The sequence below is a fragment of the Dinoponera quadriceps genome, unplaced genomic scaffold, assembly GCF_001313825.1.
Source record: "Dinoponera quadriceps isolate SergipeBrazil2010 unplaced genomic scaffold, ASM131382v1 scaffold1056, whole genome shotgun sequence".
In the NCBI taxonomy this organism is placed as follows: domain Eukaryota; kingdom Metazoa; phylum Arthropoda; class Insecta; order Hymenoptera; family Formicidae; genus Dinoponera; species Dinoponera quadriceps.
In genome coordinates, this window is record NW_014555131.1 from 16 (window position 1) to 26378 (window position 26363).

General features: G+C 41.3%; 5 protein-coding genes across 9 annotated transcripts; 2 read left to right on the forward strand and 3 right to left on the reverse strand.

The window, feature by feature from the left end:
- Window positions 1-2754: 2754 nt before the first annotated feature.
- LOC106743038 (alpha-tocopherol transfer protein-like) lies at window positions 2755-5110 on the reverse strand. The gene is made up of 4 exons (XM_014616524.1): window positions 5023-5110; window positions 4481-4786; window positions 3449-3812; window positions 2755-3225 (listed from the first exon to the last, which is right to left on the reverse strand). The coding sequence occupies exons 2-4, from the start codon at window positions 4762-4764 to the stop codon at window positions 2968-2970; spliced, it is 906 nt and encodes a 301-aa protein (XP_014472010.1). The 5' UTR covers window positions 4765-4786; window positions 5023-5110; the 3' UTR covers window positions 2755-2967.
- Window positions 5111-7074: 1964 nt separating this feature from the next.
- On the forward strand, window positions 7075-8738 carry LOC106743043 (mediator of RNA polymerase II transcription subunit 31-A). Its single transcript, XM_014616535.1, has 3 exons — window positions 7075-7262; window positions 7554-7643; window positions 7727-8738. Exons 1-3 carry the CDS (start codon window positions 7196-7198, stop codon window positions 8038-8040), a joined length of 471 nt encoding a protein of 156 aa, XP_014472021.1. The 5' UTR covers window positions 7075-7195; the 3' UTR covers window positions 8041-8738.
- LOC106743042 (solute carrier family 22 member 6-A-like) lies at window positions 8300-17939 on the reverse strand. Of its 2 annotated transcripts, none has more exons than XM_014616534.1 (9): window positions 16897-17939; window positions 14977-16823; window positions 13879-14220; window positions 13241-13488; window positions 12606-12883; window positions 12059-12422; window positions 11401-11642; window positions 9373-9548; window positions 8300-9124 (listed from the first exon to the last, which is right to left on the reverse strand). In XM_014616534.1, the coding sequence occupies exons 2-9, from the start codon at window positions 15109-15111 to the stop codon at window positions 8825-8827; spliced, it is 2085 nt and encodes a 694-aa protein (XP_014472020.1). In that variant the 5' UTR covers window positions 15112-16823; window positions 16897-17939; the 3' UTR covers window positions 8300-8824. The 2 variants fall into 2 exon arrangements, with proteins under 2 accessions (XP_014472020.1, XP_014472019.1); XM_014616533.1 differs by having other exon boundaries at window positions 14977-16602; window positions 16690-17939.
- Window positions 17940-18431: 492 nt separating this feature from the next.
- On the forward strand, window positions 18432-21969 carry LOC106743041. Its single transcript, XM_014616532.1, has 2 exons — window positions 18432-20659; window positions 21730-21969. Exons 1-2 carry the CDS (start codon window positions 20087-20089, stop codon window positions 21967-21969), a joined length of 813 nt encoding a protein of 270 aa, XP_014472018.1. The 5' UTR covers window positions 18432-20086.
- On the reverse strand, window positions 21875-26177 carry LOC106743040 (structure-specific endonuclease subunit slx1). Of its 4 annotated transcripts, none has more exons than XM_014616529.1 (5): window positions 25548-26177; window positions 25003-25290; window positions 24790-24841; window positions 24110-24698; window positions 21875-21960 (listed from the first exon to the last, which is right to left on the reverse strand). In XM_014616529.1, exons 2-4 carry the CDS (start codon window positions 25203-25205, stop codon window positions 24123-24125), a joined length of 831 nt encoding a protein of 276 aa, XP_014472015.1. In that variant the 5' UTR covers window positions 25206-25290; window positions 25548-26177; the 3' UTR covers window positions 21875-21960; window positions 24110-24122. The 4 variants fall into 4 exon arrangements, with proteins under 4 accessions (XP_014472015.1, XP_014472014.1, XP_014472016.1 ...); XM_014616528.1 differs by having other exon boundaries at window positions 21878-21965; XM_014616530.1 differs by lacking the exon at window positions 21875-21960 and adding an exon at window positions 23116-23684.
- Window positions 26178-26363: the final 186 nt, after the last annotated feature.

Consider the following 26363-nt stretch of genomic DNA (forward strand, 5'->3'; position numbering starts at 1 on the left):
GCTGTTTATCCATCCAGTCCTTCAACATTTGCAGGTCCGACATCTTCAGCTCCGGATTCCGTTTAAATTCTTCTTCCATACCGACATATCGCATCGGCATCATGTTTTCCACCATTGCTGCAAAATTTAAGTTTGTTTTCCACAGTTTTATCTGAAATTCACTTTTGACCAACAATCACGTATTGTAGAAAAAGAAAATAACACAAATATTTGCCAATGTAAAGCTATTATTAGCATGGACTTTCACTTTGAATTTATGCGAGTGGAATTAATCTATCAACTTCCTACCGTTTTCTGTACTGTGCATTGGCAATGTCTATATATATTTGGTGAAATGCACAATTATTTGCGGTAATGACAACAATAGCAAGTTAATAAGATATAACAAATGTCATCAAAAGATATGAAATTATGTCTCTATCTTTATCGCGCTGTCGCGCTATTAACATATTTCCGAAATTACGGTTAGCTACATACAAGTTAAACACCGATAATTTTCATATATATTTGTTTTTGTAAACCACAAGTCACGATAATAATTATGTTCTTAAAACATTTCAGTTCTTAATTATTATATATTATTATATAATTATTACATAATAATCAATATATAGTTTTTAATTGTTATATAAGCTAAAATTGTTAGTTCCTCGAACTAACAATTTTCTTCTCACACTAATTTTCTTCCACAAATGGTTTCAGATGACACAGTTATTATTTAGTTAATATTATAAACGATCTTTTAAAAAATTAAATATTACTTTTATTTAAAGAGAAAATTAAATTATATGTATATTAATATTTTTTAAATAGTTACATATGAGTTTATCTTGTAACCACTTTAAACACAGCACGAAATATTACTGCAATACACGAAGTCAGTCGTTTAGTCACTGATGTCCAAAGGAGAATGTGCGGCCGTTTGAGACGTTTGAGAAAGCTGTACGTCGCTTTCGTGAATACCTAATGATTGCGCAAGACTCCTTGTGCTCAATCATCTAGGAAAATCTGATTTAAATCTGTTGATACATTATGTAAATATCACGAATGGCGCTAAGAAGTGCTTCACTAATTTATCGTAAATTAATTTTGATTATTTTATTAATTAATTTTTGTAATACTTTGTGTTTCTTTTTTTAACATATTTTAATTCTTTTCAATATTACTATATTTCTCCAAAACATTCAATATTTTAAATTACAAGCTGCTTTTAACAAAATAACATAATTGTGTTTTGTCTCTCTCTCTCTCTCTCTCTCTCTCTTTCTTTCCCTCCCTCCCTTCCTCTCCCCTCTCTCCTCGTCTCCTTTCAATTCCAACCTTTTTATATGCTAATGATATGTTTTGTCTAAAATTGTTCAACTTTCAAAGATCACGTTCTCTATCGTCGTCTATTAGACTTTGAATTGCGTCATCCTACTTGTGGCTGCTAAGTGGTGGCTGTTTCCAAAATCCGTTCAAACATCATTTAAATTTGTAAAATCACATTCTACTTTATCTCTGCATATATAATTTCTACCGTAACTTTGTTCCGTTGTTAATCGTAATTCAGAAATTATCTTTACTTCGTTTCCGTACTTTCTCATTCATTTTTCAAAGTCCTTGGTATACACTTGGTTTCAATTCAACGATTTGAATATTTTTCTCAACGCAACTTGGAACGTATCCAATAGTGTCATATCAATATTTAATATCAAACGACTTATATTATCATTTAATCCTGCCGTCATATTTTCTCATCGTCGGATGTTTATCAAAACAACACACTCAGGTCTTTTTCATTCTCGTAGCGACTTGAGTGATGCAGTGATGCATATCGTGAGAAGGTAATTAGAGGTTTGAAGTTTAAGAGTGTTTCGCTTATATAACAATGCAGCGACTACTATTTTGCTCACATATTCATAGTAGCAGATCATGGTTTTATATTATTACATCAATATTAAGATATTATCATAAAAATCAGAGAAAAGTTATCAATTTTTGTACAATAATTTCATGTATATTAAACACAGTGTGCAACATATAATAGTATTATAAATAAATATCATAAATAAAGTACGCCTGCCCTCTGATGGTTTGCAATATTTGCATTCGTATTGTGGCCGTTGCGTGAAACGTTCGATCGGGCAAACTTAATTCTTTCGCAAAATATTGTCAATTACGATAAATGAATCGTAAATTTTGGATTTTTGCTACATTTGATATTTTCCTTAATTTCTACGTTATAAACACACAAGCTTTTATTTATTGAATTACATGTATTACTATTGTGTGCGTGGTATTAATTATACGTTTGAAATAATTTTGCAATAGATATATTTCGATCAATATTTAAAACATTTATCGGCAGCATCCGAAACGGAAGAAAAAGTCATATAAAAGATAAAATGGCACCAAGATGACGTTAAAAAGTAATCGTTTATAGAAAATCAAAATGATGTCATTTAATATTTTAAATAGAACGATAATTTGATTTCTTCGCAATTGCATTAGGACTTGTCAATAACTTTCTTACTCATGAGGCATTGTAGTAGAACGCCCTTAAAGAGATATTGGACTTTTCAACATGCAGAAAGGTATGGTTAATCATTTGTAATAAATTATTCGATAAATGTAAGTTAATTTATGTTTTAATAGTAGTATGTATATAGTTTTAAGAAAATAATAAGATACTTAAAATTGCAATAAAGCTTATTATGAAATATGCAATGATGAAAAAAGAGTTCTCTTTTTTTATTTTACTATGATTTCGCAATATTAACGTAAAATTTTGAAAAGTGTATTGTACTGTAAATTGTGAAACGTGTACAGTAAATTTTTAATACTAGTAGTAAAATATCGGAACGCAACTATTCCTCACAAATAAATCACGATAAAAATTATCTTTGAAAGCTGTTTTACTGTTATTTTGACGTTATTGTGACTTTTTCTTCTACTTAGGATTTTGTTTGAAGAGGTTGGTGTAAATCAATCTATTTCGAGTTTCTTGAAACTTCCTTCGACCCCGAAGAGATCCGTTGCCGATTTACTGTTCCCAACTCTCAGGGCCTCATTCACACGATTCAAGGCCTCATCCTTCAGAAACCATTCACGATGATTCTCGATATCTTTTAGTTGCTCCTCCTGCTGTTCCTTCAATGGTCTGCTCTTCCCTCCGCAATCGCACGGAAGCGCTTCCACCGGTATGAACTTTGCCAGCGTATCGTTCGTGGTATGAATATGCAACTGAAAGTATCAGAGCAAGTTACACCGATAAAATTCTAGCAATAATACAAAATAGTGACATCAACATCGTTAGAGAAATCTAGATTCTTTGACGAAAATAATCGTCGTCGAATTTTCGGCGACCGAGTTTCGGATAAAACTTTCGAGAGGAAAATTTACTCGAACGGGCTTGCTTGAGGATCTCCCTCTGATTTTAACTATGAAGCATAATATCTGTCCTTACCACGTCCATCAATTCCTTCTTCATAAATGGCTTCATCATCGCTAGAATGATATCCATCACCGCGTTGGTATTGATAAAATGAAGAGCCTTGAGTCTGATTGGTATGGATTCCTGCAAGTAATACAGGAACTTCTTGATTCCCAAGGGGCTAAGACGGCCGGCATGGGCGAAAGAGACCTTATCCATGTCAATGATAATAATGTGGCCTTTGGCGGTGCCCTCCTTATACAGCCACAAATCCGTCACCATGGCGAAGTATTTCATAGTATCATTGTAAACGAAGTGCGATGGCTCATAATCTATTAATCTTGAATAGACAATCTTGTATCCTTCCTTCGTCCGCATCTCCAGTGTTATATGCGCACTTTAGCAAAAAACTTAAATGCTTATTAATCCGCGATTGAATGAAAAATTTGGGGAAAAATTATTATATATGATTACATATAATCATTTGGGGAAAAATTATTATATATGATTATATAAAATCGTATATGAATTTTGCCCATACATGTTGTTACATATATGATCATGTCCGTACGAAAAAAATGATGTTATGCCGTTTAATAATTGAATGTCGATATCATGCGCTGTCAGAGGCACAAGTAGCCAGAAGCATTTATTTCGATTGTATTCGCATGTAATTTGTAAACAACAATATTTTTTCGTTGTGGACATAAATGATTACATATAGTAATATATGGGCAAATTTCATACGCGATCTTTTTCTTTCCCCGGGTTGACAAAATTAATTTTTTGCCAGTACCGACTTCCTGGGAAGAAAATTGATCACGTTAAATTTACTATATGTGTGACGTAATCCGACGTTACAATCCAATCAGTGTGAATAATTAGAAGCGTTAATTTCAATAATAATAATAACAGATGCGACAAAATTGTGCTGGCTGCGGTTTTATTTGCAAGCGTCACGTAATACAAATTTCGCTTGTACGAAAGCGCTTGTACGAGAAATCAAGCGTGGTTCTCATGTATATGCAAGTCGCGCGATAATTAGGGCCATCTGAGAATTCTTACGTGACTTTGAACGCCTCTCGTAATTGCATCGTTCCGAGCGGATCTCTGTCGGAGAAGAATTCAGGCAAATGAGTTCTGGCTGTGTAATATTGCTCGATGGTGCACTTGGTAGGTTCCATAAGATAATAATTGCTGTGCAGGAACAACGCGTACTCGCTGTCCATGATCTTCGGTAGATGCGGCTGTTTCGCGCACCAATCCTTCAGCAATTGTATATCAGAATCCTTTAGTTCGGGATTTTTTCTCTTTTCTTCCTCGTAGGATATCCTCTTGTTTAAAGACATGGTGTTCCCAATCTTTTCTTAACTATCATAACAATCGTTCAATGGAACAAATTAAAAACAATCTTACGTTACTTGCACTTAACAAGTTTAACGAAAAACAGTGACTCTAATAGGCATCAATGAATTAATATTATATAAATGTCTTCGATTAATGTCTGAATTATGGTGCATAATTTGGAAAGCGCCACAAATTTAGGACAATATTGAATTAGATGTACTTTAAAAGAAAACACGCACATTATGCGTACTCGTACGTACGTGATAGATAACTAATTGTAATTAGAAGAGAAAAGCAAATAGTAGTAAAAGATGTATGACGATACAGTCGTAGGAATATCAATGTTTCGATCCACTCCGTATTTTCACAACGATGTTACTGAATTCATAGAAAAAGGACTCGGCATATATATATGTACACACACTCGCGCGCGCGCGTGTGTGTGTGTACATATATATATGCCGAGTCCTTTTTGCCGAGTCCTTTTTGCCGAGTCCACACGCACACGCACGCACGCACGCACGCACACACACGCACGCACACACGCACGCACATATATATATACATATATTTATATACGAATTGAGCGGTGTGACAAATAATTCGTGAATGAGAAAGTGGTCAAACGGGATTTTTAAATCCTAAGAGATCTGTGTAAAATATCAGAGCAAGCAAGATAAAACTCAGGAGGAAATTGTTTAAATGTAGATTCAAAGACGATTAAAGGCGAAAAAGAAATCTTCACTCACTTTATTATATAATTATAAATTAAATCCTGTGTCTGAATATGTGGTTCAGGTGAAAGACGTTTTTGTTCGTTCGAAAAATTGTGAAACCTATTGTCCATCTTTTCTATCGAATGTCCAAAGCATTACTACGCGCAAAAATTATATGGTTTCTGTTTCAAGGCGCAAAACAGGTCGTGACATAAGAAGTAGTGATATGCATATATGTGAATATATAATTATGCTAATGTAGCAAACAAATTACTTTACTTAATGTTACAATTATACCTATATGCAGAAGAAACTAGACAGACTTACAATTATACCTATATGCGGAAGAAACTAGACAGACTTACAGCAACAAGGTTATTGGTATGTAATTATTGGCAATGACGCAGCCAAGGGGGAGGGGGGGTGCAGCCCCGCGAAATTCTCAATATTTTTTTTTTTTAATTAGCTAATGAGCAACAGAGAGAGAGAGAGAGAGAGAGAGAGAGAGAGAGAGAGAGAGAACGAAATTACACTCAAAAATATTAATTTAATTAATGAGATAAATATTATTTTAAAATGAAATAATTGGATGACGAAATTGGATTAATGAAAGAAAGAAAACAACAATTTTTAAGATTTCAAATTATCTTTTTTTAGTCGTCCATTTACAGCATCTCAAAACTTTTTTCTAGCTACGCCACTGCTGGTATACTATGGAAGAATAATAATATACAAGTAACCTAGAGTTACAATCTGTTATTATTTTAAGTATAGTTAATCAATCTCTCTCTTTCTCTCTCTCTCCCCCCCCCTCCTTTCTCCGATTGTTTCCTCTTCTCTCTGCAAGTTCTTTTATATTACATTAGTATATAATTTCCTTAATGAGAGATTATTAATTAATCTTGTTGAATTGTCAAATTGCGAGTCGTAACAACTGTAGAAATAATTATTATATGTATAATATAAAATATATACGTATAATATAAAAAATTATTATACGTATACACGCAATGATATAAATAGATAATTGATAGGAGAGGAGAAGATGATATTATGGTCCCTGTAGATATCGTGACCTTCCTTAATATTTTCATTATTAAATGACGAATACTAGCGATTACTTATAGAATCATTTATTTAGTAGTATATGCCAGCAAATTTCATACAAATGATTAGCACATTGGTAGCATTTGTTCGTAATTAGATGGTATATTACGCGGCTTTTAAGTTAGATATTCGTTCATAAATCGTTTGCTGTATTCCCCTTACAAAAGTATTACTGCCTATAATAAATTGGCCAGTAATAAATTATTACTGCTCATTTTATTATTCGTACGAGTAATAAACTTAATCCCGGCCTACAATAAGTGCTTTAAGCCCTAAGCCTTAATAAATTGACCAATCGCAGCCGATTAGTCTTTTCACATTCGACTGAGATTGGTCAATTTCTATAAGGCTTAGAGTTTAAATTCTCATTGTAGATTCCGCTTTAGATCCAACTATGAATACCGGCCTATAAATTTTCGGTATTGGCAATGAAGAATCGGAAGCCCTAATTGGCCGACTTCGGCGCTGCAATCGGTATACCTGTGAGCAACTACAATCTGACGCAGGTGGCGATTGCAACTCTGCGTTGAAGCGCGTCCAAGTTGTTCTTCCCGTTGAGTGCAACAACAAAGCGCATATCGAATATCCGATTTGCGGAAATTGATGTACTATGAACCGATTAGATGATCCTCCGGGGCTCATGAAAGGCAGAAAACCATCTTTTATTGGGATGAACGGTAAGTTACTCGCAGTTACATCATTATTACTCCAATCCTAACCTAAACTAACCTCCTCGTGTTACAAATTTACAACAGCTTTATAACAGCTTTTGATTTAAAGCTGATCCCGAAAAATATATTCTCCTTTTTTCCTTATTTGACGTTAGATATAAAATGTTTTGATTTAGCGATACAAATGTTACTAATATAACAATTTCGTGTGATTCCGTCACAATTGTTTTACGGTTAATTAACGGAATTCCCGTGGCAAAACAAGCAAATAGTAACTCGGAGGAATTTACATTTCAGGCGCACCGGAGACAGACGATCAGCAACGTATACGGTTTCAGATCGAACTAGAATTTGTACAGAGTCTCGCCAATCCAAATTATCTCAATTGTAAGCGTAAACTGTTTGTCCACATACTTAGTTCGCTTCTTGCAACAAAGGATTCCCTTAATTCCCGATACGTGTAATTACAGTTCTGGCACAACGTGGCTACTTCAAGGAGGTTCCATTCATCAATTACTTGAAGTACTTGTTGTATTGGAAAGAACCTGAGTATGCCAAGTACTTGAAATATCCTATGTGCCTATACTTCTTGGATTTGCTGCAGTATGAACACTTCAGGCGGGAAGTTGTGAATTCTCAGTGCACAAAGTTTATCGACGATCAACAGATCCTGCTGTGGCAGCACTACACGAGACGCCGGACGAGGCTCTTACAAACAGCTGCGGAGCAAACGCAACACACCAATTCTCAGAACAATGGCATCGTGCAGCCCAAGGTTCCCTAGAATTCGTAGCTTTAATAATGTTCGTCGTGCGTGTTGATAGCATAGCATATTTAAAATAGAGTTGAAATATTTCATGTTTTCCTTCTTTCTTTTTTTTTCTTCTTATATATGACGGTTCCTTGTTAGGACTAATTTGCTTGACTGTGATAGCTCATGAATGAAATAAGTTTTTTTTCCATCTTTTTTATACAACCTCAGATCGTGGCTCTCTTTCTCGCATAGTATTTCAGCCTCTGGGAGTGTAATCGGGAAAAGAATATCCGCATCGAAGATATGTATTTCTCCCTAACGCTCAGTCTTGTTACATCAATTGTTATATGTGTATATACTTGGATTTATAATATTTCAGAATATGAAGAACACAATTATTCGTATACTTTGACAAACGTCCACTTATAAGTCGCTACCAAATTACGATTATATACTATATTAAATTCAAAAGTAACCATATCACATGTATTACACACAACTTCGCGATGGAAGTGCGGGCTTGATCTCTGTCATTTAGTTATCCTGAGTCTTCTCTTAAATACGCTCTCATCTACGTTACGTTACTTTCTTACGCATAACATCAAAATAAATACTATTGTTATAAATATAATAGTACCACATATCGCTCGATTTATGTACGATACTCATATAGCACATATACGTAATCGATATCCATTTAATAAAAATAAAACTAATCTTTTACTGCATCGGTCGAGGTTTCGTACGAGTGAAGAGCGGTTTGATAACACCGAGTGAGTTGGCGAAAGATTCTATGCGCAAAGCCGTCTCGGCTTTACTCTGTGCTTTTAATTTCCGAAAAATTCACTAGAATCCCATTGCCGGCGTCCACCCATTCCTCCGAGAAGAGCTTGTCCCTCAGTATTTGCCTCTCCATCAGATCTTCCTTAGTATCGTTCTCCATATTAATACAGTCGTTTCTCTTACCGCAATCGTCGAGCATATTTTCCACGTCCGCCACACAATCCGGCAGAATTCTACCCGATGTCTCCGGTAAAATCAGAGCCAGAGCACCGGAGACGATGCACAATATGCCAATGATTACTAATTGTACCGGAAGTGATATGTACTGTCCCTGAACAAATAATTTTTGCATCGTTAATATTTGTTTCTGTATTAGTTGGTCGGTGGAAATATTCCCGGCGTTTTTCTCAGTTCATAGAAACGAGACTGATACGAACTAAAAGAGAGAGAAAGAGAGAGAGAGAGAGAGAGAGAGAGAGAGAGAGAGAGAGAGAGAGAGAGAGAGAGCTCGTTTACTAAACAGAAACAACGTGTTTAAAAATGAATCAGAAGCTCCGAATAGGAGAATCAACGGCGTACCGATAATAGCAAATGCGACATGCTTAGTCCACCGATTTTCGAAAACATCACGCACAAACCCAGGCTACTGCCTCGTATCACCGTTGGGGATGTCTCAACAGTATGCAAGTAGGTGATGGAGATGGTACCCGTGACGATTACTTTGCCAAGTAGCAATACTATCGTTTTCATGAGATCTGAAACGAGAGAGTTTACTTAAGTTAAAATATATCTGCCACATATTTTCTACGAGACATGTGGCTTGAAAAGATTCTAGCTCTGTTTACAGAGCAACTTACAATCAGATTAGTAACACCTAGTAATCTATGTTTGCACGATCAGCGTAAAACCGTGATAAAGTATCGTAACTGCGACTGCTAGTGTTACACGTCACACACACACACACACACACACACGCGCGCGCGCGCGCGCACACACGCACACACACACACACACACACATATGGCATAATTATAATTATTTATACGACATGTAATATCGATTGTACCAGTAGAAATTATCAAGGTAATTGGTCCGTAGAATACTGAATTTTCAATTAGCAATATTTAAAAGGCTCTTCATAAGTTTATTTATTGAAAAAAAAGATATTCGTATAATTTATTTTATTTAATTAGTTAATAAACGTTAATTTTGAACGAAATTAAGACATATATATGCGCAATATTACAAACATGGCAATATTATTTATTTTTTATTTTTCCTATTAATACTTTATTTATACGTCAGTTGAGCTAATATATATATATATATANTATCGTGGATGTTACTATAAATAAAATTTTATTATAATATTGTATTTATAGTAAACTAGTAAGTTACTATAAAATTATAAATTTCCTGGCTATTTTAAATGGCTATATCTTCAAAAAAAGAGGTCAAACATTTTGAAATTTTTATATAATATGTCTCTATATTAGTTTTTAATATCACAGTAGTTTTTTTTTCATTCAAATCTTAAATGTGGTTTAAAAGAAATTAAAAATAGGACATTAAGGAACACATATAAAAAGTGTCATTTTCAATTGTGAAGTTCAGTTATCTCAATTTGCGAATAATCGATCGTTTTCTTAACATTACAAACATATAAATAGTATTTTCATCAATACGCAAGTAAAATTTAGAAGAATTCCTAAGAAAATAGTTGGACAACTTAAACTGGTTTACCTTAACCCTTTCGCGGCGAACAGCGCCTTTAGGCGCTCAGCTATAGATGCTCATTCTCAGCGAACAGCGCCGTTCGGCGCTCAGGCAAATTTACCCGCGGTGAACGAACAGCGCCAGATGGCGCCCATCCGGAGCCGCTCTTTTCGTACGAAGGCGCTGTTCGTTTGTTATCAACAACTGCCATTAATGTCCATTAAGTTGTTTTTGACGTGCTAGCAGCATACGCTTCTTGTGCAAAGGTTTTTTTTACATAGTCAAATATTATATACACACTGCGTTCGGAACGACTCGCGTATTTGGTCCGCGCGGTCGATCTGGCATCGGCTGCTTAGAGCGCAACTCTTTCCAGAGCACTCCGTCGCGAAAGGGTTAAACTAGTTCTACGTTGTTCACGTAAACGTGCATCGTGGAAGTTACTAAATCGTTTTTCAGGTTGCTTTTACAAACGCAGCCTCTGTCGCGTTAATTGAACTTGAATCTCGATCTAAAGTTAAATAACTGTCACGCCGAATATTAGAAATAATATGCGAATATCACTGAAAATTTTAATACTAATGACTACTGAATATCGGAAAGGGAAAAGACGCGTTCTTCCACACAATCTCTTCCCTTGCGAAAATTCGAGCTTTTCGCGGAATTCATTCATGAAACTCAACTCACGAGACCAAGCTGAACGATGTGAAGTGCGCGTATATTCATTGATGCAAAGTGCGTTTTCGGAAGGGAAATATGAATATACGGATATAAAAATTTCAACCGTGAGCCACGGGATGGCTCCAACGTTGGGTGGCGCGAGTTGAAAGACCGCCCGGCGAAGTTCAATTTGTAAGAGGGGAAAGCACCCCGCTTAGTGCGTCCACGTACCTGTCCACGGTGCGGTGGCGTTGATAAGAATGAGAAAGGCCGCCATCAAGATACAAATGACACCATTGAAGGACTGGTATATACACATGGGCACTCGTCTGCCGTATCTGGTCAGCACGACGTACACGAACGTGTACGTCGCCATCTCCAGGACTCCGCCGAGGATGAACGTGATGTACCTGTTGATCGGGATGTTGGGCGCGAGATCGTCGAGTATGCCGTAAGCCATCGCGGAGGTCAACCTTGAAAGTTGTCGCGAGACTTTGAGATGGGAAAATCCTGTCCCCAAGATACGCGCCGAAAGGAGGAAGAAATTGGAAGAAAAATCGGAGCTCGGGAGCAGAGTTGCAACGTTCGATATACTGGTAGCAGCGCATGAGGGGGATACCCACACCAGCGAGCGGCCATGTCGGTGTGCGCTCGGCGCTTCGGCCGGCTTCGAGCGGTGGAAGAGCGCGGACGTATCTGCTGTGGCTGTAGCCTCGGGAAGGAAAGAGACAGCAGCAGATTGTGTGTCCGCGCTCTTCCACCGCCCGAAGCTGGCCGAAGCGCACACGGACACGGCCGCTCGCTGGTGTGCCCTCACGCGCTGCTGCAGACTGTATCGAAAATTGCAACTCTGCTCGGGTGAGGACAATTTCCAGAAGCGGTTTCTTACCACTGACAAATCATTATCACGCCGTATTTTCTCAACGTTGACGATCGGAACGAGTCCTTGAACATCGAGCTCGCCTTGCTCGTGGCTCGTTCCTCGCTGGGACTCTCCGACTTCCCCGCGTTCTCGCTCGCCCTCTCCTTCTTCGCCCTACGGAGCACCACCTCCTCCGCAGCTCTCAGAGAGACCCTCTGATCGCACCCCGATCGCGAGGTCGCAACCTCGGATCTTCTTCTGTCGCATTTCGAGCTCGATGGCAGATTCCTCGAGTTGTCGACATCCTGTGTGGAAAGTCGCGTCTCCCGACGTAATTCCACGTTGGCGGATCTGTCCTCCGCGCCCGTCGGTTTCGCTCCAGAAACTCGGTCTGTGGTATCAATTTATCGGATTACCATCAAATCAAGATCGTCCACGAACACAAAGCGTTCTCGAATCACCGATTGAGAGAGAAAGAGAGAGAGAGAGAAAATTAATTCTCGCTCGAGTGGAATCTTTCATTTTATTATTATTGCCTCGTATAGAAATTCGCGTGTACTAAAAGTCAGTTTGCCTTTTTGCTCCGGTTCCGATCCGTTTAGCAGATTCGTGGCTTCTTCTCGTTGATTTTCATCGGATCTCGCTCTCTGTAGATCGGCGCTGCTGACGCGCGACTTCCTCTCCGGTTTTATCGGCGTCGTGTTACTTTTCACGCATGCCTCCCGTTCAGCCATCTCCTCCTTTCGCGTCCTGATACAGCAGCTGTTATATTTCGCGATTCTCTCGAGCGCCATGTCGGCCTCCGTCGATTTGCCTCTTGCGAGTAGCCACCTCGGCGACTCCGGTATAATCCTATTAAAACAAAATCCTTTGTGTAATAAAATACAATATATTAAAATATAATGTAAAAATCACCAAAGTATGTATGCATAAAAAATGATAAATACAAATTAACAGTGAAAAATTATAAACGTAAATTAATAATACAATAAATAATATAATTAATAAAATAGTAAAGAAATAATAATAAATATAAGTTATTTTGTATGTATCTTGTTTGCGTACGTTTAAATGTTTCGAATTTCATTTCTCTCATCTGTAAAGACGTAACGTTGTGACATCAGCTGAGAGCTTTCGAAACGTTCTCCTCCACACGTGTCCCTTAGACACGTATTTCGGACACGTTCCGTTGAGTCTCTTCCTTCTTACCAAATGTACAGCACGGTGATCGCGGTGGGCACGGAGACGGCGAGCTGCAAAATCCGCCAGTCCGGAATCACGTAGCTGAGCGTCGCGAGCAGCACAAGGCCGATCGACCAGGAGATCTGCATGATCAGCGCGACGAGGGTGCGCGATCGCGCCGGGAATAGTTCCAGAGAGAGGATGTACGTGGAGTTCTGCAGGCCCTGGACGAACACCCCTTGAAGACCGCGCAGCGCCAGGAAGGCGGGGTAACTCTGAGGTGAAAAATCTTGTCAGTGTCCTTCAGCTTGAATCCTCGCACGAGTTACTCCGCGTGTCGATGTGTCATTTCTTCTCCCGGTCCCTCTCTCTCTCTCTCTCTCTCTCTCTAATTCTCTTATTCGAGTATCAGACGAATGACAACGAGCCGCGAGGTGGTTCGTATATGAAACGGAGAAGACTTTTTACTCGTTGTAATCAAAGGATCGCGCGCAAAAGTGGTCTTATAAACCACTCGGTGAGGAAAACTGAGCCATATTTAAATCGTTCGACTCTGAGGAGCAACTTTCTCGAGATCTTGAAAAGCGTCATCGAGCGCTTAATTGACTGTAATCCATTGCGGCAACTGTTGAGCGTATCTCTCTCTCTCTCTCTCTCTCTCTCACCTGCACGATGTAGAGTGCCACCGCCATCGTCCCCTGCGCATACAGGCAGATCGCTTGAACGGGAAGTCTGCCGATACGATCGGCGAGAAATCCGGCGATACACGCGCCCAAGATCACCCCGGTGTAGTAAGCGGTCGGCCCGAGGTGAGACAGATACCGTTTCTCGCACACCAAACCCCATTCGGTGACCACGCTGCTCTCGGCGAACTCCGTCACAAAGCGATACTCGCCGGAACAGGAGGCGAGAGCCGACACTTCCGGCGACGCGAAAGTTACGTTGGCGTCGATCGATGAATTCGCGACGTCTTGGCAGCCGTAGCTCCTACTCGTCGAATTCTTCGTCTGGAAGCACGCAAATGGACCCTCCGATGTAGCGTCGCGTCCTGAGCTGCGGCTCAGCTTTCCGCAGAATTTTCACATTTTTTCACATCTCGCAGAACCCCTTCAATAATTCACTCTCAGATATTTATACTTCATAGATAGGTTTCGTAATTATATACGTATTTTTCTCGAATGTAATTGCTTAACTAAAATGTTTGACAAAAATGTAAAATATTTAACAAAAGATAATTATTAATTAATCGATATGTGTATTTTGTCTCAGTTTAACGTCTCCGTTTAAAATGTTGTGTTTATTCTCTCTCGCAAGTCATTTGCACTTTCCCTTAGATTGATCGATATATCAGCGATTCTGAGTAATTTTCACGCGCCGTTACATTTAATTTGTGTCAGTCACTTTCGCTCAGTTTAATTGTTTATTCAATTGAACTAGACAAGAATTTTGCCTCGTGCCGTATCAAGACGACAGGTCTGCGCGTTTCGTCTCGTGCGCACGGAGGGAAGAAATTTTGCTAGAAGAGCAAATGCTCGTCAATACAGTGACAGCAAAGAAAAATCTGTTTAAACAGCAAAAAATTTGTTTGGACAACAGAAAGATTTGCTAAGATTATTTTATTAGTTGCTTATTTGCCGGATATACGGACAGTTACTCTCAACAAATCTTTCTGCTGTCCAAACAAATTTTTCGTTTGCCATCACCATATTGGCAAACATTTGCTGTTCCAGCAAAATTTCCTTCCTCCGTGCGTGGCTTCTCACCTGGCAGTAGAATTTCGGCGTGTAATTATGAAAGGCCGGTAGCGCGTGGCTCATGGCTACGATGACATAGTTTATCCCGAGCAGCAGCACCAGCACCATTTGAAAGCAGCCCACTTTAACTTCCTCGGCGTTCATCGTGAACGATTTCGCCGAACCGTCGACAATCAGCCGGCCGAAAACCTCTCGCCGGTCGAAGGCGCGACACGCACTGCGTACTGGTTTAAATACCACCAGAGTCCGGCATGTCACCTTTGTTCATTCCTTCGCGAAAATCCGCGCGAACGACCTCACCGACGGCCGGACGTTTCTTCCACCGCACGCTCGATCCATTTGCGACGCGCGAATTCCCCTCGCGAAGATCGATTATATTCGCTTCGATCCCGCGAACTTAAGAATGCCGAATTCACGCCGGCGAGAAACGAGGGGAGCGCCGTTTCTCCTTTTCGTAAGGTAAGTACCGCTTGCGTTTAATTTTTCGGATCGGGAAGAAACGAGCGGAATTTGAGGAAAGTTTCGTTTGTTTGTGTGAAAACGGAGTATCGAGCGGGAGGATGCATCCGCTCGGGACAAAGTGTCATCCGCGAGGGTGAAGCACGCACTGACAGAGAGGGGATCGCCAGGAGAGTCGTCGTCTCTCTCGCAGGACGGCGCGAAGGAGGAAACCGAATGGCGGTGAATCGGAGGAGGACGGCGGGTACCGTCCTATTGTTTCGATAACTGACGACACGCGGCACATAACGCGGCACGTACATACATATATACACGCCGCCGGGAGAAAACGATCTTCTGCCAATACAACGATCAATATTCCGGCTGTTGACGTAACCGTCCGCCGATTCTCGTTCCCCGTTGTCATCGTCGTCATCATCATCGTTCGTCGTCGCACGTGCTCGATCCAGGTATCGGTGTAACGTTGCGTGAAAGCGCAACGATAGCCGACGCTAACGGAATAGCGATTTTTCAATTTTCACTCCGCGGAGCCAGGTGGAAGACATCGGACTTAATGACGCGTTTGCGATAATTGCGAGCGTGATTGCGAGCGAATCGGCGATTTGTGCCGGTAAAGTGAAGAGTGTCGGCACGCGAGCCGTAAAAATGGCAGCGTTAACAATGAATGCGAAGCTCTCGATCCACTTTTCCCCCCCAGATGATAGTTATTACAGCGCGGAAAACGCGCGCTTGAATTCCGCGCGATGCACACACACACACACACACACACCCCCGAGTGTGTCGCAACGAGTCAGATAACGTCCTCTCAGCTGGGTCTACGAACTCCGCCGGACTGTCGCGAGCGAGAGTGTGTGCGCCATGACGTGATGTTAAATACAGGGAACGGGACAGTTTCCGTCGGGATTTCGTTGCGAATTTCTACTTAATCGACGACTCATTTATGATGATTTACTTGCCTATCGATTTCACGACAGTGCCCGATCATTTCGTCATTTCATCCGATCAAGTCATGCCTTTATTCGGCGAAAATTACAACGGATGTACAAAGGGTGATTAATTTTCCAGTTAGGTTTCCTCGGCAACTTGATCGGGCGATAAAAATAACAATCGGATACATCGTTTAAATCGGTTTATCCGATGGAAATTTTGTGGCTATACAGTCTTCCACTCTGGTGTCTGAAATTTATAATATTTCCTAATTAGCTCTCTCTCTCTCTCTCTCTCTGCACAATCAGTTCCGAGAGAAGTAAACTCATAGCTTACACCAAGCTACACAGCAGGGACTGACGCGTGAAAGGAACATCGTTAACACATGACGTTGCGCTTCGACTCCGGACCATCAGCGTGAAACTCTCTCGATATGATTATCGCGGCGCTACGCGCGCGTCACGTGTGACCTGAATACGAATTTAAGGATATACCAAGTGTACACGGCAAAACGGCGGAAAAATCAATGAATCAATTTCTCACCTATAGGTCAAGAACAAAAGATTCTTTCATTCCGGGAACAGAAGAGTGACGAGCGCGCGCGAATGTGACGCGGAACAAGAATCGATACGTGTCACGTCGCCCCCTCGCGTCCCCCCGTCGCCGACTATGCCGACCATGACGCGTCGCTCGCGCGAATTGAGAGTTAAAATTACGGTCGTAAAGTGCACGACCGTCTCTCACGACGCGCTACGACAGGTGGCAACGCCTCGTGGACGCGTCTAAAAGGCGTGTATCTATTACGACTGTTTCAGCAGTCGACTTAGAAGGCGCGCCGGCGGCGACATTATCTTGATCGCGACATAGGGTGTAAGTCATCACGACGACGGCAACGACGGCGTTTCCTTCGTTTCTGGAACTGCTTGCGTATGCCGGGCTGGTTACGTCCGGTCCCGGCCGCATCCTGCCTTTCATCGGTGGTTCGTCGCCGGATGGATCGACGACCGAATCCGAAGGGAATGCATTCCTCTCTCTTCCCCTCTCCCCCTTCTTTCCTCGCATCCTCGTTGCCCTCGTCGTCGTCGTCGTCCTTCGATTTTAGGCGTCGATCGCACGTCATCGCACAGTATCGACATGCTCGGATCGTATATCCCGCTCCATCATCCGTTCATTTCCATTTGGCCGCTGACGGAACGCATAATCACTCGGTGCGCTTTCGTCGGCGTCGTGAAGAATCGCGGATGTACGCGGGGAAGGAACGTTATTGGTTGAATTAACGTGACCGACCGAACGAGCCGAATGCGTTTTGGCTGAAACGGAAGGAATTTTTGGTCCCAACAAGCGAATTCCGTTGGTTTGTAAAAGAGAAATTCTGTTCCCTTCTTGGGCCCTTGGCACCTCGCTGCACCGTCCTTCCCAGTAAGCAGGAAACGTTAAATCAATCCTTCGAAACGTTGATTTTATGTAGATTTTACAAACATCTTGACGCAGTATTTTATCAATGTTTTACAAACCGTTACTTGATAATATTATGTTCTTAAATATTAAAATCGTAGTGTGGAAATATTTTTTAATGTTACGATCAAATATTGTTAACAATGACGTTATGCAACATCGAGAACTACATATTTGAAAACGTTACATATTATAAAATATTATATGATAATAAATAACATTGTGTCAATGATTTCTTGCTTATTGGATTGGTTGATAAAGTCAGAAGCGAGAAAACGCCAATGAAGGATTCTCGCTCAAGATTTTCTCGCTTTCGACGTCATTGAACAAGAACAGTTGCAGCGAAGGACCAGAATCCTTAGCGAAAACGTATTTGGTTCGTCCGTTAATACAACCAATTTTTTTCTCCGTATAACCGTACCGATCGAAGACGAATTTGCTGGTGAAACGAAGATGCGTCATGTTGTCATATCGTGATATTGCATGATGCATCCGAGAGCCATCCGTTCGTCACATTTTACTTTTCACACTAGTGCGTGCACGGAGCTATATTAAATTGGAAAATCGACGAACGATCGACGACCGTGGAGTCTCCGTAAAAAAAAAAAAAAAAAAANTAGTTTTTTTTTTCTCTCCAAGAGCGATATTCGAATTCTCGGGTGAACGAATTCTCCGGTGACTTCATCGCGATAATGCACGAGGAAAGTGAAGTAGATTCGCTCGGAGGAATTTCAAGTTATTAAGGTTCCGCTTAAAGTGGATTCATATTCTTGAGTGGCTCTCGCGAATCGTAAGTGGAGTTTTCTGGAGTAGTTACGAGTCGGCCGCGGGAATTGCGGCTGCCGCGTTATTACGACGGGGGGAAAAAAATTTTCACAACACACATCGCGTAATATACGGCACGAATGGACGATGCGCCGGCTAACGATCCGTGCCTGTTCATCGGCACTGATGATTCAGGCTAATTTCTTACGCGTTTCTACGCGGCTCTTCTCCGCTCTTACCGCGTTATTATTTTCCCTACGTAATAGTAAGCAGGCCAATAGCACGGGGTTGCTAATTCAGGACGAATAGTAAAAGGATACAAACGATATTGCTGACGTGCCGAGTGCCGACGATGGTCATCGATCTTGGTATTTCTGAATATTAACGGAGGAATCATTCATTGTGTTACGTTACGTATGTTAATTGCCGCTTGTCGCGGGTGAAATTAAAAAGAACATATTATTTCCCCCTGATATCATGGATGCTCACTTGTGAAAAGAGGCAAGGTATTTTAAACAATTTTTATAACGGTATGCGTTTACCGATTTGTTTGTAAAACGCGATTTAAGAAATAAAATAATGTATCTTTTAAAAATAAAGTTGCTGCAGCTGTGTCTCAGAAAGTAAACTAAGTACGTTTGAGATATGTAATTGTTAAGATGTATCTTCTCTATGTTGAATCTATCCTGTGTGAGTTTGTCGGTGGAATTCAAGTACACGATACACCTCATATTCAAACATTTTGTTCCTTCCTTTGGACCCTCTTCGGTGAAAAAAACACGAGGATTACATGAGGATGCAAGTAAAACTTAAAACTCACAACCGTCATACGCACGCAAATAGCTTATAAGAATTGGAAGTGGCGATGCAGTAAAAAAAGTGTTGACCTTTTCGTGACTGACCATACGCACGTGCGTCCGTCGTGAACCCATACAGCACAAATGTTCGAAAGACATCCTAGAGACGTCCCAGGGATATTCAAATATTCTGAAATATACCTGGGATGTCTTTCGAACATTGTGCTGCATGGGAAGGCTCACCCCGATGTTTCTCGAACTTTCTACTACATCCGAAATCTCGTCATCTTGTTAGGTAATCAGATAATTACGTCTATCAAATCTCACTTCATTCCGCTAAATAATCATGGTTCCTCGAGACTTTAAACACAATCTTATTAAAGCAACGTTTTCCCGGATCTCATCCGATCTTTCTCTCTATCTCTCTTCGGCTAAACAGTAACGATTTCTCGTATGTTGCGGCACGATTTCGCCGAGCAACCGATACCTCCGCGCACCTGGCTGAACGGTCAAAGTTCACGATGCCGTCGCGCGCGCGGCGATACCCCCGGTCGGGATCTTGCTGTAAACGATCATACGGCGGTCCTGGACCTCTTCGCCGAGCGTATTCCCGCGGTCGGTCTCGCTAAACCTCGTGACGAAGCGATAAGCACCACGCATGAACGCCGGACACGTCTCTCGCGTCGCGGGACGCTCGATGACTGGCGCCCAACCTTATGGCGCGAGGCTGGCCTAAATGTCTTTTTTTTTCGTGGCGTACCGTTATCGTAGAATGCCAACTTGGGCTCTACGATCGACGACGGGCTCTCCTCTTCTCGCCCGCGTCGATTTCATCCGTCGTCGTTGTCCGTCACGGTGCTCGTCTACGGCGTCTTCCGTTCACCCGCGCGTCGTCGGGGGAGCGCGCGTCCTCCTCGTCGTCCGTCCTGAACGCGTTCCGAAGCGTTCTCTCGCGCGCTTCTTCTCCTCTTCATCCGCCGTGGTGGAAAAAAAGGCCGCGCGTCCGATCGAGACCGTCGCTCGCGCGCCAGTCGATTTTCCTCAGTTCCGCACGGCGAACGTGGCGCGATAGATCTCTCTCTCTCGCGTCGCAGAGACCCGCGCGCGGATGCCCCGCATGCGAACATCGCGAACACACGTCGTCTCCCTGGGTGAATCGCGCTGTCGATACACCAGCGTCGTCCGCACGCACCGTCGCCGGAAGTGATTGTCGCACGCCTACCCTGAGAAGAGCGCCGAGGATGAGAGCCCGGCTGGTCCTGCTGGGAGTCCTGCTCGTCTGCACGAGTGTGAGTATGCGTTCTCGCCCACCGGACAGCCCCTTTCACTCGAGGGAGGTCATCCCGCGAGCGATATCGGCGATACTTTACGATGTTTTAAGCGTGGTTTACAATAGGCAGGTAGGAGTGAGAATAAGAAATTGATCAATCATATTCGGATGCGAAGAGAATAATCGACTACGATTGGTTCATTTCTTACTCTTACTTCTCGTAAATATACTCGTATACTTTTTATAAATATACCCCTACCCGGGGAAAAATGATTATATATAATTGTACAAAATCATATGTGAATTTTGTACATTATGTGGTTATATATATGATCATGTGTGTGCCTATATGAAGAGAAATGATGTTATGTCATTCAATTAAACGTCGATATTATGTGCTGTCAGAAGCACAAGTAGCCGGGAGCATTTGTTTCGATCGAATTTGCATATAATTTGTAAACAATAGTAATTTTTCGTCGTGAACATATGTGATTATGTATAGTTATATATGAGCAAATTTCATATATGATCTTCTTTTGCCCGAGTATCCAGCTGTAGACCACGCTGATAACGCTGATGAGATACCTTGTCTTGGGGCCTCCATTCGTAAACATCATACTAAACTGTTACTCAGTGAACACCAACTACCAGTAACATAACATTAATGTTATAATTCAACAATGTTAACGCAACGTAAGATCAATCGGGCAACCAAATCTGCGGAAACAGATTTTACACCTGCTATAAATTTGGTCGACAGCCTGTCAGCAAATCCCGTTGTATTCCTGCCAGCAGGACAGTCGGCAAAATTTACAGCAGATACTATCCGCTTTCGCAGATTTGGCTGTCTGACTGGTATCGGGCAACATTCATCCAATGTATCGCCAATAAATTGTGCTACCAGGGCAATGTTATGTTATATCACACTCGGTGTTACATAACATTTACATTGTTGAGTGTGAAATTACGACATAGACGTAGCGTAGCTCGGGTGTTAACTGGGTCCTCCTCCATACCTCGTGTCTTTCGCTCGACAACGACGACGACAACAACAACGACCTGCCGAACCTTGTCTCGTGATATCCGCAGATTCGTTATGCCGAGAGCAGGTCGAAGAAGACGACGCAGCTGTCGCTGCAGAGCAAGGAGACCAACGTGGTGAACTTCATGCGGCTGCTGGTGATGAGATTGGTCTTCGGGGTGGCGACGGCGATGGGGCTGGGTGAGAACCTGTCCGGCGTGCTGGGAGGTCTCTTCGTGCCGCCCGGCGCCGAGGACTACAGCGATTACGGCGACGACGACGTCGGCTTCGTACCTGACCTGTTCTGAGATAGACATACCTCTTAGCATCGCGTTCCGCGGTTTTTACGAAAAACTACTCCGTCCGTATGAAAAGCGCGTCTTCGAATCGATCTCTCCGTTTCTCTTCTCCGTTTCAGTTACGGGCTACGGTGTGCTCGTTAGTTCCGCGTCTCGGAGAACGCCCGGTACCTCCGCGGTGGATCGAAGGAACGAGGACGAACCGAACGGAGAGTAGACGATGAAAACCGATCCGCGTGTGGGCGCACGTTTCGTGCGTTTTCACGCGCGAAAGATAGTTGCGCGCGTTCCATATCGGTTTTTTATTCTTTAGGTAACTGGTAAGAAAAACAAAAATTCAACGGTCTCGCGTGTTGCGCGTTTACGAACGAATCGGCGTGGATTATAGAAGGAAAGTCGGGGATTTGCATAAGTGGCTCGACGAGTTTCGCACAAAGATGTATGACTCTAAGAAAGTCCTGGCCCGTCGAGTATCCTCGACCTCGCTATGATAACGGAATTAGTAGATAGAAGAGGCGAATGTTCGTTGGTGTCGTAAATCAGACGCGCGCGAAGGACGATCCACGAAGATTTTTCGCCGGGTCGGCAAAGCCGGTTTTTTTTTTCTTTCTTTCAAAGTGCTTTTCCGTTATTCGTCGTAATTTCGGCGGAGTTAATAGACGCGCATCGGTTACGGGCAAAGGTAGCGGCAGCGAAGAATCGCTCGCTTTCTATTTAACCCAAGTATCAAGTGAACGTAACTATCAGCTCCGGTCCAGCGGAGCCCAGCAGCATCTGCTGATCATCGCCGATTGGAAATCATCGCGCGCAAACAAATACGTGATTCTATCTCGGGAGTAAAAGGCCAGTTTCGCGATTAAACTACGATCGGGACTAGTGGGTTATATCGGTTCACGGCTCGGTTGAGATGAATTTGAAAATGCGCGCGACCTGGACTTACGCTTTCGGGATAATCGGCCCGAAATCGGCCTGATAAACGGCGCGGCCAGGTGTGTTATTATCGGAACTAGCGCTCGAGGACTCGAAATCACGGAGAAACGTCTCGGATACCGTTAAGCGAAACGGAAAGCGCGCGATGTTCGTTATCTGAACGGAACTCTTATTTATTTGATGTACTTTTAAGAGGTAAGAACGCTTAACTAATCGTCGGTGGAAAGGGAACGAAGCGTCGTTACGTCAAATCGCGTTTTGCGCTCATTGTTTCAGCAGCAACGGCGGAAAACTCGTTCATTCGTCGAACAGGATAAAACCAAACCTTCCGAAACCGCCAGTAGCATCGTTTAGTTTTAGTTTTTCGTGTATTTAATTTAATTAATTTAGTTAATCACGTAATAAGTGTAAGTTATATATTTGCATCATGTTTTTTTGTAAGAAAAAGCATCGGTCAAAAATGTCGGTCAATAAATTATTTCTTTATTTTAATTTTAGTATCTTTTCTTTTTCACACGATACCGTCCAAGCGATACAGTATTCGTGTGCAGACGCGAGTAGGTTTGCAACGACCGTCAGTGCGGGTCAGTCGGAAGAAACTGTTACGTGACGAACTTGTGACCGAGAAAAAAGGGACCGACGTTTGACACGTTCATTCTTCCCCCGTACATTTCGAGTGTTCCGACGTGAATGGCGCTGTTTGATCACGTACGAGCATTCCGCTAACGGTTCCAAACGGCGCGTGCTAATTACACAGTAAACCAATGTACACTGCGAAGAATTCATCGGTGCACCTGTGAAACAGTTAACGTTTCACGTGTCACAATTGTTCGGATTAACATCGATATGTGTGCCGCTTATCGTGGCGCCGTTTGTCTTCAATATGACGAATCAAAAAGTGCATCTCGGCAGATCTTGCAAAGAAACGTGCAATAAAAACGTATAACGAAATTAGAAAAAATTAGGAGGCGATAGATATTAAACATACTTTACTGCACATTCCTTTATTGTTTAAGGCTATAAAAATATATTTACTTTTAAATTAATAAAAATATTAATAAATAACTAATAATTATTAAATAACTAATAATTAATAAATAACTTCTTATCCCCCCCTCCCCTCCCTACTATTTACATATCCCGTACTAACTTTGCCAAGTGATATAAAAATTCATATTCATTTACAGATAAATATATATAGATAAATTGCTGAACTTACCGATGTCTCGCATTTAAATATCGTCACTGTCGGTAAAAGAGGAATCGGTATTGGCCTCTCGTAGGTCTTGGTAACAGCTGTTCTTCTTTCTTACGAGGTCTCCCCAGAGGACACTGGTTTTACACGCTGGACAAATGCCGTCGATCGGCAAAATCATCCCGTCCTTGCAGAATGCCTTTGCCAAGCAAATCGAATGAGCAATTAAAAGGCACTTCGGTTTCACGCAACTGATGGAGTCTCTCTCCGTCATGGCCGAGCCACAAAGAGGACACAACCTCTCCATCACCGACTGTGACTCTTGTAATCGAGCATCGTTAGCTTTCGCGTCTTTCGTTTGCTTGACTTTACAACTGGCGACTTTGCCGTAGCATATAGGCATATGCAACGGTGGGGATATATTTCCGCAATAGTCCTTGGAAAACTCATAGTCCAGCCAGCGTACCGTTAACGGTAAACGGCACCAAGGCCCAACTTGTAACATCTCGGATAGAACTGTCAGATAGAAGTCAAACACCCTCTGTGATTTCTTCTTTTTGGGGATATGTCTCAGCCGTCTGCTAACATGTGGATGTTGCCAGGCCCATTCAAACTGAAACAATACAGTCTGTTGTAAACAGTTATTCGTTTTGTTTTGTATATTACACAAAGCTTTCCTTGATACAAAATTGTTCGAAACATACTCTGAGCGCAGAAGTACTGTTGGGAAATCCGTAAACAATCAAAACCATATTCCTAAAAATGACAATTAGAATTCAGAATATGTGTATTGAGTATATATAATATAGAATATCTTATTATTCACTTGGTACTTATATAGAAATAATTATTTTATATATAGTTGAATATATACTTAATTGCTATATAATGGAAAGAAGTGAGATTTAGATCCTCACCATGGCCCTTTGTTACTAGTTTTCCAGGCTCCACCGTACTTCCTGCCAGCATTGTGCTGTTTGATCCTACGTCTTGGATCCACGGTATATCCTATGTACGTTTTTCCTCTATATTTTGGATTTACACAGTACAAGAGGTATACTCCATAAAAATGTTCTACCACTTCAGGTTCTTCCATCGTTGAACATTCTTCTTGGAGCATGCAGAACCTTGAATACCATTCAGCTGATTCTCGAACGCATTTCTGCCCGATTGTCCGTCAAACTTTTACATCTGCCACATCCCATCTATAAGAACATCATAGGATGCAATGTAAAAAGGTTCGAGTGTTTTTTTCATCAGTTGTATTTGAGAGCCATCGCTATCAAAAACTAATAGTCAACCGACTAGTAGAGGCGAGATCAGTTGATCGATGAGAGGATATTTCTGTTTTTTAATAAGTTGTTTAAGTTGTTAACATTAGGTCGTATTAATTAAAAATAAAATAAGTCTCTTTTAGTCTCTCATCGTTAAGCTGTATTATTAGAAAATAAAGTTTACCAACCAGTTGTCGAGCTGTGCTATTTGTAAATAAAGATGTCTAACTTATCGTTGAATCGTACTGCAACCTCCATTCTTATCAAGTGGTCGCGACTTGTAGCGGAAACTTCGGAAACTAATGACAAGTAATGGGTCTAATAGCGTTCAAGTCGCGCGTCAGTCGAAAACGCTATAATTTTTAGCGGGTCTAACGACTAGACCCGTTACTTACTGTTAGTTCCCAAGTCTCCGCTCTAAACCGCCACCGTCTTTGGTGAAAATTCAGGTCGCAGTATGATTCAATGGCCGCGCTCGGCAGAATGTTTAGTTTGCAACTGTTGCAAGTTTCCTGTGCTGATATTTGAATTAATTGGATTATTCCTGTAGATCTAAAAGAATAATCCGATCTTAGCTCGGCTCCGATCAGCTCAGAAAACTTCCAACAGTTGCAAATTAAACGTTCTGCTGAACGTAGCTAATAATGAGTTCGACGCATCTTTATTTTTAAATAATGCAATTCACCGGTGAGTAGAAAAATTTTATTTTTTGTAATAGTACGACTTAACGATAAACTAAAAAGTCTTTCTATTTTCAATTAGTGCGACTCGAAGGCAAGATGATCTTATTTTCAATTAATATGAATTTAATAAAAGTTGTATTATATGTAATTGATTTCGAATTATGTGAGATAATTATTATGCTTCGAAAATACGTAATGATCAATTAATAGTAGAGATCATTGTTATTGTTCTCTCTCTATTAATATATCTATAGAATTTATATTTATTTGAGGATTTCGGGGGAAAGTTCCCAAAAAAAATTATGCACGCGCACGCACACA